Source organism: Mytilus trossulus, unplaced genomic scaffold (assembly GCF_036588685.1).
Source record: "Mytilus trossulus isolate FHL-02 unplaced genomic scaffold, PNRI_Mtr1.1.1.hap1 h1tg000247l__unscaffolded, whole genome shotgun sequence".
In the NCBI taxonomy this organism is placed as follows: domain Eukaryota; kingdom Metazoa; phylum Mollusca; class Bivalvia; order Mytilida; family Mytilidae; genus Mytilus; species Mytilus trossulus.
Genome location: NW_026963318.1, coordinates 2,583,480 through 2,602,253, shown reverse-complemented (window position 1 = coordinate 2,602,253; position 18,774 = coordinate 2,583,480). Strand labels below are relative to the sequence as shown.

General features: G+C 31.9%; 1 protein-coding gene across 2 annotated transcripts in view; it reads right to left on the bottom strand.

Moving 5' to 3' along the window:
* Positions 1-1,827: 1,827 nt before the first annotated feature.
* The window catches only part of LOC134701575 (remodeling and spacing factor 1-like), a 35,283-nt gene continuing 18,336 nt past the window's right edge, over positions 1,828-18,774 (bottom strand). For both annotated transcript variants that reach the window (XM_063562706.1, XM_063562707.1), the window contains 8 exons: positions 18,310-18,510; positions 17,558-17,778; positions 16,589-16,696; positions 14,285-14,403; positions 12,932-13,051; positions 7,364-11,445; positions 6,258-6,386; positions 1,828-4,392 (listed from right to left, as the gene is read on the bottom strand). In XM_063562706.1, the coding sequence (XP_063418776.1) occupies positions 4,285-4,392; positions 6,258-6,386; positions 7,364-11,445; positions 12,932-13,051; positions 14,285-14,403; positions 16,589-16,696; positions 17,558-17,778; positions 18,310-18,510 (5,088 nt within the window). In that variant the 3' untranslated portion in view covers positions 1,828-4,284. The remainder of the gene's footprint in view (positions 4,393-6,257; positions 6,387-7,363; positions 11,446-12,931; positions 13,052-14,284; positions 14,404-16,588; positions 16,697-17,557; positions 17,779-18,309; positions 18,511-18,774) is intronic.

Genomic DNA, 18,774 nt, shown 5'->3' with positions numbered 1-18,774 from the left:
CCATATTTGGCACAACTTTTTACAATTTTGGACCTCAATGCTCTTCAACTTTGTACTTGTTTGGCTTTATAAATATTTTGATATGAGCATCACTCATGAGTCTTATGTAGTGACTAAATAATAATAGTGGTATCTTTGATAACTATTCAAGTTTTTGGGATGGATGATATTGAAAAGCAAACAAGATATTACAATTTTAGGAGTAAATAACCTCCTTGGTTTATTTACAAAATGCATTGTACATACTGGTATCAACCTGTACATTTATACAAAATAACATTCCACAAAATACACAACTGGTATGTACACAAGACCGTGACAACCTTGAGGTCACACTGATATGACCTTAAAAATTTACATATGTAAATGTACAACAGTTACAGTATTGTTATCTAGATTTTACAATTCTATTTAAGCTAGTATCAAAACAAACAAACGAAAAATTGTCCATGACTGTGGATTTAAAAAATGCTTCATGATTGCAAATATAGTATGAATTCACATTTTATTTAGTTTATATAAAACAGTGATTGCCATTATACATTATATCATGGTGAAAGCTGCCTTTTAATTGGTCTAGATTCTAACCTCATTTCTAAGCTTTTCACAGCGATACCATCTTCTTGTATATCATCCAAAATAGGAAAACTAAAAAAGTTTTAGTATTAAAAAATTTAAGATAACAAAAGTCAATGTATATTATAGTTAAAAATAAACCCATACCCCAAAAATATTGCTGTATACATATGTGTTCTTTTAACAGAAAATATGGAACAGTTTTTTTTTCAAATTTACAAGATTTCTTATTTTACATTTATATGGAAGATTGTATTAAAATTACTTATCTAATAAAAAATAGAATAAAATGTTCAGTGAATGCAACAGAAGTATTTCTAAATCATTTCAATCTAGTATTGCTTTTAACTTTAACAAGTAATTCTCCCTTTAATCTTTAAAATTAAAACAGAACAAAAAAAAATGTTCAACATCATAGAAAACATCAAAATAAATATATTTTGAATTCTGACATTAATTGATTGACTCATGTGCAAATCTGAATGCATCAGCTTTAAAACTGGTTATTACATGTATATAAATTGTATCTAATAGGAAAACAAAGGTTAAGGGGTATCAAATGTAGAAACTTGAATACTAATAATCAGAAGAATCCTTAAATCCTCAAATTACCAGACATTAAACAAAACACATTCAAACCCTTCTAATATTGTGAATAATTGGTCAAGATTTATTTAATAGACATGTATATTCACTGATGAAATTAGTTTGTACTTCTAGAGTTTAAGGAAAACTTTTCTCCTGTTTTTGCATACAATCCAAACAAATGATGCATACAAGTGTTTCCATAGCATTAAAGGAAGGAGAGTATCCCAAAAAATATTTAAAAAAAATAAAAATACTCAATAGAATTTCATTTAGAACTTGTATTTCAAAACTTGAATTACTCACACAAAATAAATGTAGAATGTGTCACAGTAACGTCCCCCCCCCCTTTTTGTAAATATGCACGAGTCAACTTCCTCATACAGATGCAGAATTAATGCAGTTATGACTGTTTTGTGATAATAAGCAGTGTGTATAAGGTTCATAACTAAAACTAAAATTAGAGAATGGAAACCAATTTTGGGGATGTTTGGGACAGACAGACAGACAGGATAAACATGGATAACACTACATGCCCCTAACGTCAAGCAGGGCAGGGAATTAAAAATTGTCTATAACTTTCCCTCTGTTTCAACTCTTAGCACAATCATTAACAAAACAAAACAATTTGAGATTAAAATAAATACTTAATGATCACAAAATCAGCACTAAAAAGAGAGAATAGTCCGAGTTACTGTGGATTCATTACTATATGAGGGATACTTAATTTTGCGGATTTTGTAGGCAAAGGTATATCTTTAATTTAAATGTTCAACAGACTTTTGTCAAAACTATGAAATTAAATATCCTTTTATATAATAAAAAAACAAGAATGTGTCCCCAGTACACGGATGCCCCACTCACACTATCATTTCTATGTCAAGTGGAATGTGAAATTGGGGTAAAAACTATAATTTGTCATTAAAATTAGAAAGATCATATAATAGGGAACATGTGTACTAAGTTTCAAGTTGATTGGACTTCAACTTCATCAAAAACTCTCTTAACCAAAAACTTTAACCTGAAGCAGGACAGACGGACGGACGCACAGACCAGAAATCATAATGCCCTTCTACTATCATAGGAGGGGCATAAAAACTTGATCACTGAAAATTACCCATGAAAAGTAAATAAATCCACAGTTTTCTAATACAAAGAAAATAAAAATCATAGTACATTAGAAATAAATAATCAAAGTGCTTGTGATTAATTTTGTTAAATTGATAACTATTAGAAAGTGTATTTGCAAGAATTTCCTATTGAATACCTAATGGCCAAAACAAGATATCTGTAGTTATAAATTTGGATATTTATCAGTTATTACAAAAAATATTTATGAAAATATTTAACAAAACAAAAAATATACAAGCTTCCCAATAAATTCATTTATATTAAAAAAAACATGTTTGAAATAATTTTTAAAACTATTCTCGAAAATAACTTTATAATAAGACTGGTACAACTTGGAGACAGATATCTCAATTTGATATGTAAATACAATATGCAAAATGGCTAATAATTCATTTTTCTTTGATCTAGGTTTCAGACATATGAGACATACATAAAACGTATACACTATTTCAGTCACAAAATAAAATTGACTTTAAATCATTATTGTCAACATAATTAAATTCAGCTAAATTCATTTCATTCATGGTCACAATATAACTGAAAATATGGGGTACTATGAAGTAAAATGAGGGGTACAATAATGTTTTTGGCTTATAATACTTAATATTTGAAATACTATTCTTATATTTATCTCCTACTCCAAAATGTTTAATAATTACATCCATAACAACTGAGGACAAATATTTCATGTCAAGAAATTGGTTTATAACAGCAGAATTAACATTACATTTAAACTGTGATGGTGAATAATCATAAAACACAAATAAGAGAAATAGTCTGGTTAATTTTAATATATACTCTATTTCAAATATTTCTAAAAATGCAAATCATCACCATCCAAGAACCAATTTTTCCTCTTTATGTTTTTTTTGTATCATAGATGTATTAACTAAGAAAGTCAGACATATATTCATAGAATTATGTTCAATGATTTTGAGAAATTATTGAGCGATCCCAATTTTGCAAACAAATTTTGAAGTATCCTGATTGCAAGTGATTTGTACAGATATAAAGTGAATCCATGCACTTTTTTTTTACCACAAAACATGGCTACTTATAAGGATAACTTGAACATGTAGGAAACAAATTTTCCTGGCTTAGGGAGAGACCTTGACTAGTTAACTACAAATTTCTTGGGAAAGTGGCCCCTATTAAAACTCATTCATTTTTGCCAGATATTTCTTAAATAGAATTTCAATTAACAATTTTCTTAAGACAATTTTTTTTCTTATAAAACTTATAAACAGCAGTCATGACAGCAACTGCACCAAAAATGCAGTAGGATTTTTAAAATCACAATTAAAGCATAAGCCATGCATGTATTATCTAATTTTCTTGTAGGGTGATAAAGAAATTTGTTTTCCTCATGAGCTATTTACCAAAATAATATCAAAAACTGACACCAAAAATGCTATAATAAAAGTTGGATAAATCGAGAATAGTGTTACTTGATTAATATAGATGGATTCAATAGAGCACTATCATAACTATTGATTTCTAAACCCAACATTTTTTTTAAAATATTTTCAACGAAATTAGACTGATTATTCAATATTTTTAATGAAATCGGACTATTTATTCAATATTTTTAAGGAAATCGGACTCTTTATTCAATATTTTTAACGAAATCGGACTATTTATTCAATATTTTTAATGAAATCAGACTGTTTATTCAATATTATTAATGAAATAGACTGTTTATTCAATATTTCATATGAAGTTCAACATTTTTGTTGATTTCCTACACAAAGGTTAATATAGAATCTATAAGTTGATCTTAGTATAGTTTCAATAGCCTAGCATCCAGACGTTAGAACAGCAACCCAATCAAATATCCCCCTAATTCCAATATATTCCTATATCAATGTAATTTGGTATGTACGAAAATAAATAAATCCACAGTAATTGAAATTCAAATACTAATTGGTTAACACAAGAATGGTTTATGCAATAGTTAAATAAAGAACACAAATGGCTATAACAAGATAGTTATCAAGATGAGTCAGGTTGCTTCTTTTTCTTTCCATATTTATTTACATAGGCTTCTACGAGAGCCGCTATCTTTTGAGGATTAATATCACCACTTTTACTATGGCAAACCTAAAAGAGAATACAAATAATCTTAAAAATATTTAAAATATTATTGAATGTTTCATATTATCATCATTACATGTTATACAATTGCATTAGGATAGATTTTTGCAAAAATAGAAACTCTCATTTAAGATTTTTTTATCATTGTTTGTATGCACCATTTCCAGAAATCAAAATAATTGATTTTGCAATTTGGTACATTGTTCACACAACAAGGATATAAAATAGACACCACTTCTGAGGTGCGGGTTTAATATATGGAGAATATCATATGGCTTTTTCAATATCACATCTGTATCAACCTAAGACCTCTGCTTGAGGGATCATATTGGTTGAGGAGTTAACATGGTGTGTGTTTTGGATAAAAAGTCAATCATAGAAACTTAAGTATATATTTATATTATTAATTCGTATATTTTAACAAATTTGATTCGTTTAGGGATAGTCACATGTTAAACTATATTTTCGAAGGTAGAGAGAAAACGGCGGATAGCAAAAAGCATATCGCACGGTTATTTTTAGAATATCTAAAAACCGATATAATTTGTGACGTCATGTAATAAATTTCAGGATATTGTTTAATTTTTTGAAACACATGATATATGTGATCGATTATTTGATGAAAAAAATCTTCAAATAAAAAAGATGTAAAAAAAAGTATATGAAATAACAACTAATATGTTGTTATTGTCAAAGAGACAATGTAATATCTGTAAAGTTCCAACAAACCTAAATGACGATTTTGATACAAATATGGTCGGAAATTAATAATATAACAAATATAGCCTTTGTATGAGGTCAATACAGGATATATCGAACCAAAGAAGTATATCGACCTCGGACTTCGTCCTCAGTCAATATACTTCTTTCAGGTCAATATATCCTTGTATCGACCTCATACAAAGGCTATATTTGTATAATATACCTAGCGTAGATGCTGTTTATGTGACATGACATTGTACAGATTGATTCAGTGTTTGATAAAGTGTTTTCAACAGTGACCCACATAAATGGTGTGAAGTTATATAGATTAAGCCTTTGCAACCGTGACGTAATTCATACTGCACATTGCTATGTAATATATATATACTATGAAATTTACAAATTTGTAATTACTGCGGATTCATTTATTTTCATGGGTACCAATTTTCATGAATTGAGGAAAACTTACATGCTTGTGGATATTTGATTTCGTGGTTTTGGTGAAATCTGCATACAAGCCTATAGAAAATTTTGTATTCCTTGAACATTTAATATTGTGGTTCACCTGTTCCAATGAAATCCACGAAAATTGGTATCCAACGAATAATAATGAATCCACAGTTCAAACAAAAAATATTGATAACATTTTTACAAAATGGCAGTGCATATTTTTATTTTTTTACTTTCAAGATTTAACTTTTTACACATGATAAATTTACTGACTGTAGGTGTGTGTCAAGACAGTTGCTTTGAACGACTCTATAGAGTTCCTCATCACAATACTCGGAAGAAGGCTGTTCAACTTTTTAATTGCTCATGGTAAAAAATGATTGTTGCCTTATATGAATTTTTCAGGATGAAATTTGGTATGAAAGTGTGAATCGAAGTCGTCAGTCTGTTTTTGTGATTGCAATGTGATATGTGATTTTATAAAACATGACCAGGCATACATCTATTCTTCTGTGTTGAGGTCTCTCCATTTTAAATGATCTATTATGTCACAAAGGTTGAGGTGTTTCTGTGTAGGTTAAAGACTTTTTCTATCTTATCTATACATGCTATATCATCACGGATAGCTGATAAAGCATCATTGCTCTTGATGGAATAACACAAACAAAATACATGTATTACTATTTATAAGTATATAATAAATACTATTAAATTATTACCTTGGGAACAGCTTTTCTCATTATTTCTTTATACTGATCTTTATCAATTCTTCCGTGACTATAAAATGGTTTTAATGCCAGTTTGACTTCATCCACAACTCGTTCTTGTAAATGCAGTTTCTTCAGGAACTAAAAAAGAAGCAACAATATATATTATACAGATATTTAATAAGAGAGATCAGCCTTAGTTGATGAAGCGTTGAAAGTATTTTGTTGACTATAGTAAATGTAGCTGTTCTTTTATTAATTTCACCGTCTGTGCTGCGTACATGTACTCCTGTTTAAACAAGTGCAACAATTTTTGGTAGATTCAAAGCGTTTTGGCTTATAGCCTCCTTCGTGCATGATAAAGATCATAATTGGGTGAGACAGTCTTGACATAGTCCTGTAAACACACTCCGCCGCCGGTACATATATATATATAGGAAAGATCTGACGAAAAAAAAAATCAACTTTTTTATTTGCAGTTATTTCCCTTTATCTTTTTTCTACAGGGAGACGGATTATATTAATATAAGGGAAACCTTGTTTCTGAATCCTTCTGTAATATGTTATCACTGTATTTATATGTGTATGTTATGTACATGATTTTTTTTAAATAAAATATGTTCAAAGTAACTTGAGATTCAATTAAGATACATACTATTTGATAATAATGATTTTAAAATATTTAAAAAATATACTTAAAACTTCCAGATTCTAGAGCGTGTTTTTGTCATGAAGTTATTTTATTTATTGCTAGTGCTTAGAGTAAAATTTGTTATTGAAATAACCATAATAATTGTTCTTTTTGTACTTAATGGTGTAAACATTTTTTTGTGTACTGCCAATTTTATTATAAAAAATATAGAAATTATGACTGATATCTATTTTAAAATAAAAACAATATTTTTTTTTATATTAAATTAAATTAAAATGCATTTTTTTTATATACTGAAAACATTTGAAAGCAAATGACCAGAAAAAACACCAAATTTAGTTTCAGGTTCAATTTTCTAAATTTTACCTAACAAATTTAAACTAGTGCACATATACTATTTAAATCTTAAAATTTTTGTCTTGAAAAGAGATTATCTGAGAAGTTGCCTCCCTTTGCTGGAAATTACCTTCGCTTTATTAGTCAGCTCCACAGCTGATGAAGGCTCATCTTCCAATTCAAGTTCCCTAATCACATCTTTTAAATTTTCATCATTAACTGTCATAACAGGTTTTTTTCTAGCATCAATAAATTTCACACTCGATGACGAATCTCTCACCTTTTTGTCTTTACGTTTTTCTTTCTTGTCATGTCTATCTCTTCGTTTTTTATTTTCTTTCTGTTTTGAACCGAAAACAACTTTGTCGAAGTCATCGGGAGAATCAGGAATTTCGATACTACTTTCATCCAGAGGAGAAGCAACGTCCATATCGACCACATCAGTAGATTCTGCCTCTTTCACAATTTTTCCGTTGCTTGTTTTAATCCGTGGAGGCAGAGGAACTTTGAATGGATGATCTTTTGATCTACCTTTAGCACTTTTGTGTGACGACTTCACAGAAGTCTGCTTGTTTTTATTCACTAACTGTGCAAGTTGAGCTTGTGCATTGAGAAGTTTTGTTAGTTGATTCAACTGGTCCGAAGCATTTGGTTGTGTTTTCTCCGAATCTTCATCACTATTTTTAATAATGTCATCCCCTTCATTTTCATCAGGCGATGGATATTCATCTATAGGTGATTTTGAACTTCTGGTTGAAGACAATGGATTAAGATTTTTAATAATTTTATTATTAAGTGAAGTTTTTAGATTTGCTATAGAAATTAAAGGTTTATTTCTTGAGAAAGCTGCACTTGAAGTTAACTGTGGTGACTGAGATCGAGATATTTTAGCAAGTGTTGACGCTTCTACTGCTAAGTTCATGAAGGGGGTGTCGTCATTGGTTGGTGTTGGCGGAGTATAAACAGGTTCTGGATCACTGACTGGACTAGCCATTGTATCCTGTGGATTAGACAGAGGTACCTGCATTCTTGTTAACAGTGCTGGCAATTTAGTCAATGGATTTCCTAATGCTAACTCCGGACTAGGTATTCCAATCTGAGAATTAGGAACAGACATTGGATGACTGGATAAAGCCAAATGAGGCAGTGGTCCACTTAATGAGATTGGTGGTCCTGATAATGTCATATGAGGTCCATCAAGTGGACCAGAAATTGATACAAGTGGACTTGGTACAGACACTCTTGGTTCCATTCCAGGATGAATCTGCAATGGGGAACCAGCATGACCAGGTGGAGGACCCTGAGCAAGCACATGTGGTGGCAGCTGTAAACGAGGATCTCCAGATAAACGAGGTGATCCCTGCAGCAGCTGAAATGGAGGAGGAGGTTGGGAAGTATCTGTATGAATGCCTTCAAAATTACCGTTTATCATACCAGGCTGAGGTGGCAGAGAACAATGTGCCATTCTAGGTTGAAAATGTCCTTGTACTGGTAATGTCACACCATCCTGAGTTGTTACTTGGAGCCCAAAAGGAGGCATATGTCCAGGAGGCAAACGAGCAAATCGAGGTTGCATATGGGGTGGTCTGTTCATTATTAATGGATTCATCAGCATAGCTCGCTGGGGTGACATTCCAGGTCGTAATCCTTGTAAAATTCTGATTCCAACTGGAACATCAGGCTGCACAATTGGTGCCTCACCTCTCTGAAGAATAAATTGTCCTCCTTCCCCAAGAATTCCTTTGCCTAACTGAGGTGGAAGGTGAGGAAGAGGTGATAAGCTTAGTCCTGGGAAGTTTTCGTCAATCGGCACTGAACATGGTGGTGGTTCACCAATAATGATCTGAGGATTTCCTTGCATTGATTGATTATTAACATCAGTATATTCCACGGGAGTTCCTGGTGGACTTTTTTCATCTTGCAAAGGTGATGGTGACTCTTCCATATCATCAGTCGGAAATGCTGGATCATATTCAGGACTATTCATTGTTTTTTCAACTGTATTGTTTATCACAGGTATAGAATTGTTTGAATTGTCATTGTCAGATTTTTTCTCTTTTTCAATAATTGTATCATGAATATTTGTTTTGTCATCATCTTGTACAGAAGGTAATGAAACAAGATTTGAACGATGTTTATGAAAACTGTCAACAGTATTAATTACAATCACAGATTCTTGTGCTGGCTCAGGAATTTCCGTGTCCATATCAGAATTATCATCTGCAAACATATCAAACTCATTCTTTTCTGTAAAAATGTCAATGATTTTTGAGATAGGTTGACTTGCTTCTATAACCTCCGTTTCTCTTTTTTCAATTAGAGGTTTTGCTTTTTTCATTAGTACGTCTATTTTGTCTTCCTCTTTATCCTCAAGAGGTCGTTTTGCTGGTGATTGATGTAAATTTTTAACAGGAGATTCACGACTTTTCTTTTTCTTTTTAGCCTGCTTTAAGTCTTCACGTTTCTTCCACTTATCATCAAACAAATCAATAAGCCTTCCTGTATCTAACCTACCAGAGTCAATAGTTGAAATATTTAATGGCACTTCTGGACTGATTTCACGCCACCTATTATAATCTCTGTCTCGACTGCCATCTCTACTTTTTTCTCTGCTTTTGATTTTTGTCCTCTCTCTACTTGAACTTCTATCTCTACTTCTGTCTCTCCTTTTATGCTTTCTAGACTTTTCTCTAGATCGATCTCTATCTCTTGATCTATCTCGATCTCTATCCCTTGATCGATCCCTTTCCCTTGATCTGTCTCTTTCTTTAGACCAACGATCTTTGGATCTACGGCTTTTTTCTCTCGATCTTGACCTACTTTTATGACTTTTTCTATATTTGTCCCTTGAACGAGATCTACGTGATCTTTCGTGAGATCTAGATCTATGTCTACGATCACGGGATCTACTACGTGATTTATATTTTCTCTTTTTTCTTTCCTTACTTCTGTCACGTTCATGGTCTTTATCACTTTCACGTCTTTTACGATTTTCTTTTTCACTTGTCTCTCGATCTGATTTTTCCCTCTTTACAACACTTTTGAGATCTAAAGTTTGTCTTGATCTAGGTTTCTGATGGTCAGATCCAGAATAGGACTTTATAATCTTTTTATCTAAATTTTGAACATATTCGGTTTCGTCGTCATCGTCAGGAATTTCAATTATTTCAACTTCCTGACGAGGCGGAGTGGCAATAATGACGTCTTCCTCAGTTTGTTCTTTTGGCATTTTAGATTTTTTGACTTTTTGTTTCTCACTAGCACTTTCTTTGTGTTTTTTCACTTTCTTTTCACTTTTTTCAACAACTTCTTTTGTCTTTTTATCCTTTCTCTCCTTATCATGTTTATGTGAATCTTTTTCCGATTTTCCCACATTTTCTGACTCCAAATTTCCTTCGTTCAGCAAGGAGCCTGAAGAAAATGCAGTAGGCTTGTTTTTTTCTTTAGTACTTTCCTTCAGTATTTCTTTCCTATTGTCTTTATGAGAATCTTTCTTACTTGTTTTCTTGCCTTTACTTTCTAACTTTTTCAATTTAGCCTGCGCTATTTGCAACTTTTCTTCAAGTTCTTTCTCCTCAAGATCCTCATGAAACCCATTACTTTCATCAGAAATATCATCCAACTGCGAAATATTTTCACTCCTTTTTTTAGACGATGCACTTTCAGAAACTTTGTCATTTTTATCTTTATTAACCACAGATTTTTTTACTTTATTTTTTTCCTCAATACTAAGTCGTTTCACTTTCACTTTCTCTTTGCTTTTTTCTTTGTTGCTAATTATTTCCTCTTTGCTTTTTTCTTTGTTGCTAATTTTTTCCTCTTTGCTTTTTTCTTTCTTACTAATTATTTCCATATTTTTAGAAGTTTTATCACTATTTCCACTTTTATTTGAATCACTATTTTCCTTTTGCAATTTAGTACTAGCATCTGAATTTCCGTCCTTTGTATTAATTTTCTTAATTTCATTATTTGCATCGCTTTTCTCACTTTCGTTACACGGATCAACTTTAGTTTTTTCACTATTTCCTTTCTTTAACTGTGAATCACTATAAATACTTTTCGGTAGGTCCTCAAACAACGTTTCCTTAATCACATTAGTATCTATTTTTCTATCTAAATATTTCAGCTGAGTTAAAGATTCGTCACTGATGAGGCTACTCCCAGTCTGTGTACCTTTATCAGGAGAAACCAGCTCATCAGTATCTTGTGGAGCTGAAATAAATTGAGATAAGTTGTAGGTAAAACACATTTAATTAATGAAACTATTTTGTATGATACTGCAGATGCATTATTTTAGGTTCGTACAAATCTTCACGGATTGAATTAAATTGTATTTTTGTAGATATTTTATTTCTTTTTTTTTTGCCAACATCTGCATGCAGGTTTTTTGAAAATGTGTATCGGGGCCTTTTATAGCTGACTATATGCGGTATGGGTTTTGCTCATTGTTGAAGGCCGTACAGTGACCTATAATTGTTTTAAATGTTTGTGTCAATTTGGTCTTTTGTGGATAGTTGTCTCATTCATACCACATCTTCTTTTTTTATATTTGTTGAACATTTATAAATTAATGGTATACCTACAACTCTTATATGTGTTCATTGATGACATTTTGTTCAAAACTAGAAATTTATTAAATTATTTCTTAGCACTGTTATTTTTTTTTGGTATTCATAACTGTATAACTGATTAATTTATTGTTAGGTTTTGCTCACTAAACAGGCTTATAAATAAACGGTCTTGACCTCTATAATAAATTTAATTCGACAGTGAGATTTTTGCATGTTGTAAATTTAGAAGCAAAATGCTCCTATAAACAGTAAAAAGTAACCCTGTTTATCTTAAATCTTCTTCCTGAAACTGATGGTTAAATAATGTTTAAGACTCGGTTGTAAATTCTTATTGATCAGCAATAAATCCCTGAATATATCTAGCAGATTGATTAATACTTAAAATCTTGTTGCTTGTTAAACATTTTGAAAAACAAAGTCCTAATTACCAGTTGACCATTTTGAGCTACCCAGTCCCTGATACGAGAAATTCATTTTAAGCAACCCGGTTTTTAATACCAATTAATTATTTTTATCAACAAGTCCTTTGGTTTTCCGGTTTAAATGGTTTTACACTAGTCATTTTAGGGCCTTTTTCAGCTTGCTGTTCGGTGTGAGCCAATGCTCTGAGTTGAAGAATGCACTCTGACCTATAATTGTTTACTTTTATATTTTGGGACTTGGATGGAGAGTTATCTCATCTGGCAGTCATACCACATCTTCATATATCTACTGAATACCAGGTAAGCATTTCTAGCAACCACTTTCTAGATACAACTTATTTTAAAATCCAGTCCTGCTTGTTGTCGCAATTTTTTTCTGCCTGGCCCCATTCTTACCCATCAGAGTTTCACCAAAGCTATCATCAAGGAGACATAATTCCTTGACATTATTATCTCCCTTCATTTCTCTCTCACTGTCAGTTGTATTGTCTAAAACTTTCACATCAATAACAACGGTGCCCTGACTAGTTACAGATGAATCGAGCGTTGAAGTCGTATCTAATACTTTCACATCCATAACAATAGAGCCCTGACTAGTTACAGATGAATCGAGTGTTGAAGTCGTATCTAATACAGTGGATGACGAATCTAACGGTAAACTTGAATTCTGATTGATTTCAGAAAACATGACATCATCAAATGTACCTGAATCTTCCAGGGGAGGTAAATCGTCATATAACGCTATTTTAGATTTTGGCGACAACAGAGGACCTGATGGTCTCCTAACTGGTTTCTTTTCCACTTCTTTCTTTTTGGTTAATGATCCTACAAAGAAATGTTACTTTAATTTTATACATTTCCTGTTTCATTGTATAATTTTTTATTTTTAAGGAGTACTTGGGTCAGGTTTAGGGATTTTTAGTTGGAATGTTAAGACTCCTATGATACAAGGTAAAATATTTTGCCGTATAACATGCATTTTTTTTTTTATTTAAGACTCCAAAAGCCATTTAGCAAATTTTGAGCCAAGCAATTTTAAGCCAAACAAAATTTACTACGCATGCAAGGCAGTATCTATAAATCTTTAATCAGTTTTTTTTTCACTAATGTTGATTCATTTGTGTTGTTAAATACCAAATTCAGAGGATTGAGATAAAAAATCATATTTTGATAGTGTTTTATTTCGTGAGTTTTGTACACAAGTCTATAGAAAATTTGACCTTTGTTGAACATATAATTTGGTGGTTGAATCAATGAAAATTATTATCCAACAAAATACTAATGTATCTAGAGTATTTCTTACAAAAATCATATTAGGGCTCTCCACGGTTAGTTCGGCCATATTGGATAGGGAGCATAATTTTTTTGAAAGAGGTAGAAATAGTATGAAAGTGTGGGAAATCATATGTATGTTTCTAAGCAACTGCTTTGTTTATTGATGTGTTCCCGTATTTTTAACACCATTTTTACCTCCATTATGAAAATATGCCCCCTATCAAATATGGCCGAACTAACTGTGAAGAGCCCTATTAAGCTGTGATCTACAGCTGGTTGGTATGTTGTTTCCCTCCCATCTGTCAATTTATCAATTTCTGTACAACAAAAAGCATTTTTGCATTGTAAGGTTGCAACTTTTTTTCATTATCATCATAGGATACTATACAATTAATTTATCATAAGGCTAACTTGATGCTGTCCTAGTATAATCCAGTCTTTTATCTTCCAGCTTTGGCGAATGAGTTAATTTGAGTATGATTTTTTTTTATTCTGTATTTAGAATTGGAGTGCAGTGAATGTTTTGAATTTGAAAATTGACCAAGGGCCTATTTATAGAATATTGAATCCTATCATAAGGCTAAGCAGATGGTACTTTCATTTAGGTCATGGAGAACAATACCACACCTGACGTGTGCAACATTCTTTAAAGAAAGTTTGTCAAGCAGTTGTGGGAGATTTTTGTAGTCTCATCCTACTCCACCTATTCTTCTTAATGGAACAGCCCTGAATTAAACTTATTTCATTTAAACCTTGATTTTATTTTACTGTATGTAACCTTACCATCCCTATTTATAGTAACATCTTTGCTATCTTTCCTCAACATGGCTTGGTTATCCATGATACCGCCTAAAAGGTCAAAGCCTGCAGCTCCTGAGCTAGAACTGGGTGTTTCGTCTATCCTGTAATAAGTAAAAATGTATGTTATATTTGTAAAAAATGGAGGTATTAGTCAATGAGACATGCAACCCTATAAACACAAGATACATAAATTTTAAAATGATATTATTTCCAATATCTGTGGTTAACAACTTTTTAGTACCCATATGGATAAACTCCTGCATTTAGTTGGAAACTAATTTACAGTTGAATTAAATGTCTCTTCAGTCATGCTCTGAAAACCCAAAACCAAATAGAAATGTTGAAGAGCCCATAAAACCTCTAAGGACTTAGGCCGTGTTCACATTGACCTAAATTCGGTGTTGTGTTAGTGTAACTCACACGTAAACTAAACACAATTGCGTTCCCATTTATAAAACTCAATGTTTACATGTAGTTTAAATCATGTTTTATCTACACACAGTCGATAGTCAATGTAAGCCTTGTGTAGGTTAAGTGTACACAAAACTAGGCATTTAGGACATTAGTTTTACCGTGTATATATTTAAGGAGGAAACTATTTTTGAGTAAAATTGATATTTTTGATAATTATTAGTATAGTTCTTTACAGAAATTGTTGTCTAAATTTTACAGATTTTTTTTGTTTCTTTATTAACCCCTGATTAAAACTCAAAGCAGCATCATTGTCGAACCCATAAGGCAGGAACCAATTGATTTTCGGGGGGGAGCTATTATAGTTGAGTATAAAACATAAAGGCATGGGGGTGGGGCTATTATAGTTGAGTATAAAACATAAAGGCAAGGGGGGGGGGGGGGTCTGGGTGAGCTATGGATTTTGTTTTGGAAACAAAAATTGTTTCCAGTTTTTGGCCCTGAAAAAAAAATTGTTTGTTTCACCCTCAGCTGCCACTATATATATATAATGCTAAAATTGATTCGACTTGTCACCAAAATTTGTCCTGGAAAATCAATAGCCCACGCCCCTCTATCCCCCCTTTTTCCCTCCCTAAAAAATGAAGTAAATAGTTGCTGCCTAATTCATTTGAAAAGGTCTTCCCGAATCGACTTGACGTACATAGAAATATTTGCCACTGATCTTTACTCAAACAACGATTCACGCATAAATGCATGACTAAAAACAGTGTGGGTAAATGATATGTTTGTCTAGTATCTCAGATCCGTTAAATAACACTTAAAATAAATTAAAAAAAACGTTACCCTATTCTTTTACCAAATACTCCTTGGAGAAGAAATACCATTTGAAACAAACAGAAAAGATAAAAATTTAGAGATCCCTAATAACTCAATCCTTTTTTTCGGCTGTAAGCAGGCTGCTGCAGCTAACGTTTTATAGTGCGTAATCGAGACATATCTAGTATATTCAAACTACTGCAAATTATAAAAATGGCTTTCATAAAGTAGTAACCACTTAACTTAAAAAGGGGGAGGGTTATTTTTTTTTATCTGAGTAAAAATTTTTTTTCGCGCGTACGTTTTTAATCCTTTTTTTTTCGATGCTGGTGATCAAATACATTTTTTTTTTAATATTTAACACTATAATGTATGGGGAAACTCTTTGATTCAGAATATTATTTTTATCATCTGTATAATCATTTTTTTTTGTATCAAATTGTGGATCGGAATATTTCCATTCCCCCCCCCCCCCCCCTTTTGAAGTCAAATGGTTGTTCCCTTACCGCTAGAAAAAATGTCCCAAAATTTTGAATTCAGTTCTACGTAATGAACATTTAAATGACACATAGTTTACAAGTGAGAACAAATCTTATGTACAGGTAGCTAAACAAGGTGTATAGATGTGAACAAATGTAATGTGAAACCAGTGCACACTACACTAAACTAATTGTAAACATGTTTACTCTACACGGCGTTTGGTGTGAACACGGCCTTAGATTATATTGCTTTCTTCACATCCTCACGTAGTGTGCTAGAACTGTGTAAAGTTTCATTGATATCCATTCACCAAGTAAGGAGGTGGTGTATTTACAATGCCTATGGATACAGAGACAGGGTGTTCCCTATATAACGAAATATAAATAGCTTAGGGATTAAAATGTACGTGGGAGGGTAGGGAAGGACTTTAAACGTATCCCTTCAACCGAGAACCATTTTTTAGATAATTTTGCATAATGGTAATAGATGCATAATGAAATAAAACAACGAACCACATTCAGTAATTAAACTTCCCTTCCTACCCTCCCCCATACATTTTAATGGAATAACCCTTACTTTATGACTGGTTTTCCTACTGGTCTGTGTGAAAATAATGATAAAGTAGAATATCGGGACTTTTTGGTAGGTTTTGCAGCAGATGTACTAGGATGCTCGTCAGGTTCACTGAAAAAAAGAAGCGAAGATTTTTTTATTAATATTTCTCCACCTACGTCATGTACGTCACATATTTGTACCACAACTCATGTGAAATTTTGCTTTTCCACCTTTGTCCACTAGATGTTTCTGTCTTAAATGATAGAAATGTTGAATACATATTCTTATTTCTTCTCTATTAAATGTTAGTATTTGCAAGTATTATGTAAAAAAAATCCCCATGTGAATCATATTCATAATAGAAAAGTTGTGTTTTCAATGATAAGATTCTAATGTGTTTGTTTGCTCAACAATTGATCCATCTTAAAAATTTGGTATAAAGTGGTACATTACACTACAGGGAGATAACTCTGTAGAATTCAGATGAATATTTTAATCATGTTCTATTGTTTAAAAGGAAACATTATTGTTTGTTTATAGAGTGCTATAAATTCAATGATTTTTTTTTCCCCAAAAAAGTGTGTGGTTCAAGTTTTGAAAGTTTTCAAATTTTTGAAAAAGGGTCAAAGTAAATATTTTGACAAATATTAAGAAAATTAAACAAACCAAATAATTTTTAATCGAGGTGTTTGGTTCCACCTTAATTTCATGCATTATACTCATTGGTATACCAGCTCTATGTTTGAAACTGAGGTCGAAAACAAGGCATGAAAGAGAACCGGTGCAAGCAACATATAAATTCTAGTTAATTGAAAAGGGACAGGAAATTGCAAAAATACAAATCTTTGTATGCAGAGTGTATACACATCCAAGTTAAATTCTCCAAGAAAAACTGTACTTTACATAACTTTCCAAGAAAATTGAAATTTAATTTACTGTCAAAAAGTGAGTACTTGTCACTTTTTTGCCAAAAAAATAACTAATTCTTACTCTGTGAATCCAATTAATTCATTTCGATCACCCAAGACAGATAATGATGAAATGCCAACATTGCTCTTCATCAAATCAACAGTCCTTTCTCCTGGTGCCTTCTGTAATGGAATGGTAGTACCAGTTGGTGGTTTTGAAAGCCCTAAATTTTTAGCAATTCTCGACTTGAATGATGTAGTAGGTATAGCTTCCTTCCTGACTTCCCTATTCACCATTTTACCCTGAAAGAAAAATGTCAGAGTTATACCATGTACAGTGAATTCGGTTGCAAAAGATGCTGCCTTTCAATCATGTAAAAACTTTGTTGAAAAAAAACATGTGTATGCATAGGTTATTCTCCAAAGATCTGTTTTTGTACATGTTTGTTTCACCATGTTCACTACAAAAGTTCACCAAAGACATTATCTTTGGCTAAATAAAGGCAGAAGTTAAGGATTTTGAACCATAGGCTTTAAATTTTGTAAATATGCTGTTTCACAAGGAGTCAGATTAAAGTGTCCAGGATCTGCAAAGATGTATAAACTCATAAAGAAAAGAGGCTCTGGTCTATCTTACAACTAATTCTTAAAACTTAAATTGCCAATCTAATTTTTTTAACTTTTTAATGAAAAAAATCACTAGTTTCAAATATAAATCCGTCATGAAAATAAATAAAATTAGTTGGTGTACTGAAAGTTAAAAAATCCTGAAACAGATGTGTAAGTACCCATCTCCACACCAAAAACTTCATAATATTCAAACATCAATATTACCACTAGTTTCTTGATAATCTGTTTCCTTTTACTTGTCTTTCTAGTAGTTTTTCTTCTTTTTCGCCTCTTCTTTCCTTTTCTTTTTGTAGTCTTTTTCTTCCCTGTGGTTGATTTAGCTTTTTTTCTGACTACCCTTTTCTTCCTCTTTGTGGTCTTCCTTTTGACTGGTGTTTTTCTAGGCACAGCTGCACTTGTGGTAGCCTGAAATGGACATTTTACAATGAATATGTCTATCATTTTGTCTGATTAAAAATTTGAAGTCTGACATCACAACCCTTTTAACATTTCAGAGATGCCTAAGTTTATAAGAAACAGAACAATTTGCTCAAATATCTTCTGAGGCCGCAAATCAAAAAACTTTCAAACTACATTTTTTTGCATTTAAGCTACTCCTAACTACTCCTATTTGGTCAGTTCTGAAATGTTGTTGATTTTATATCTTTTAGTAGTACCAATTCCATCGAT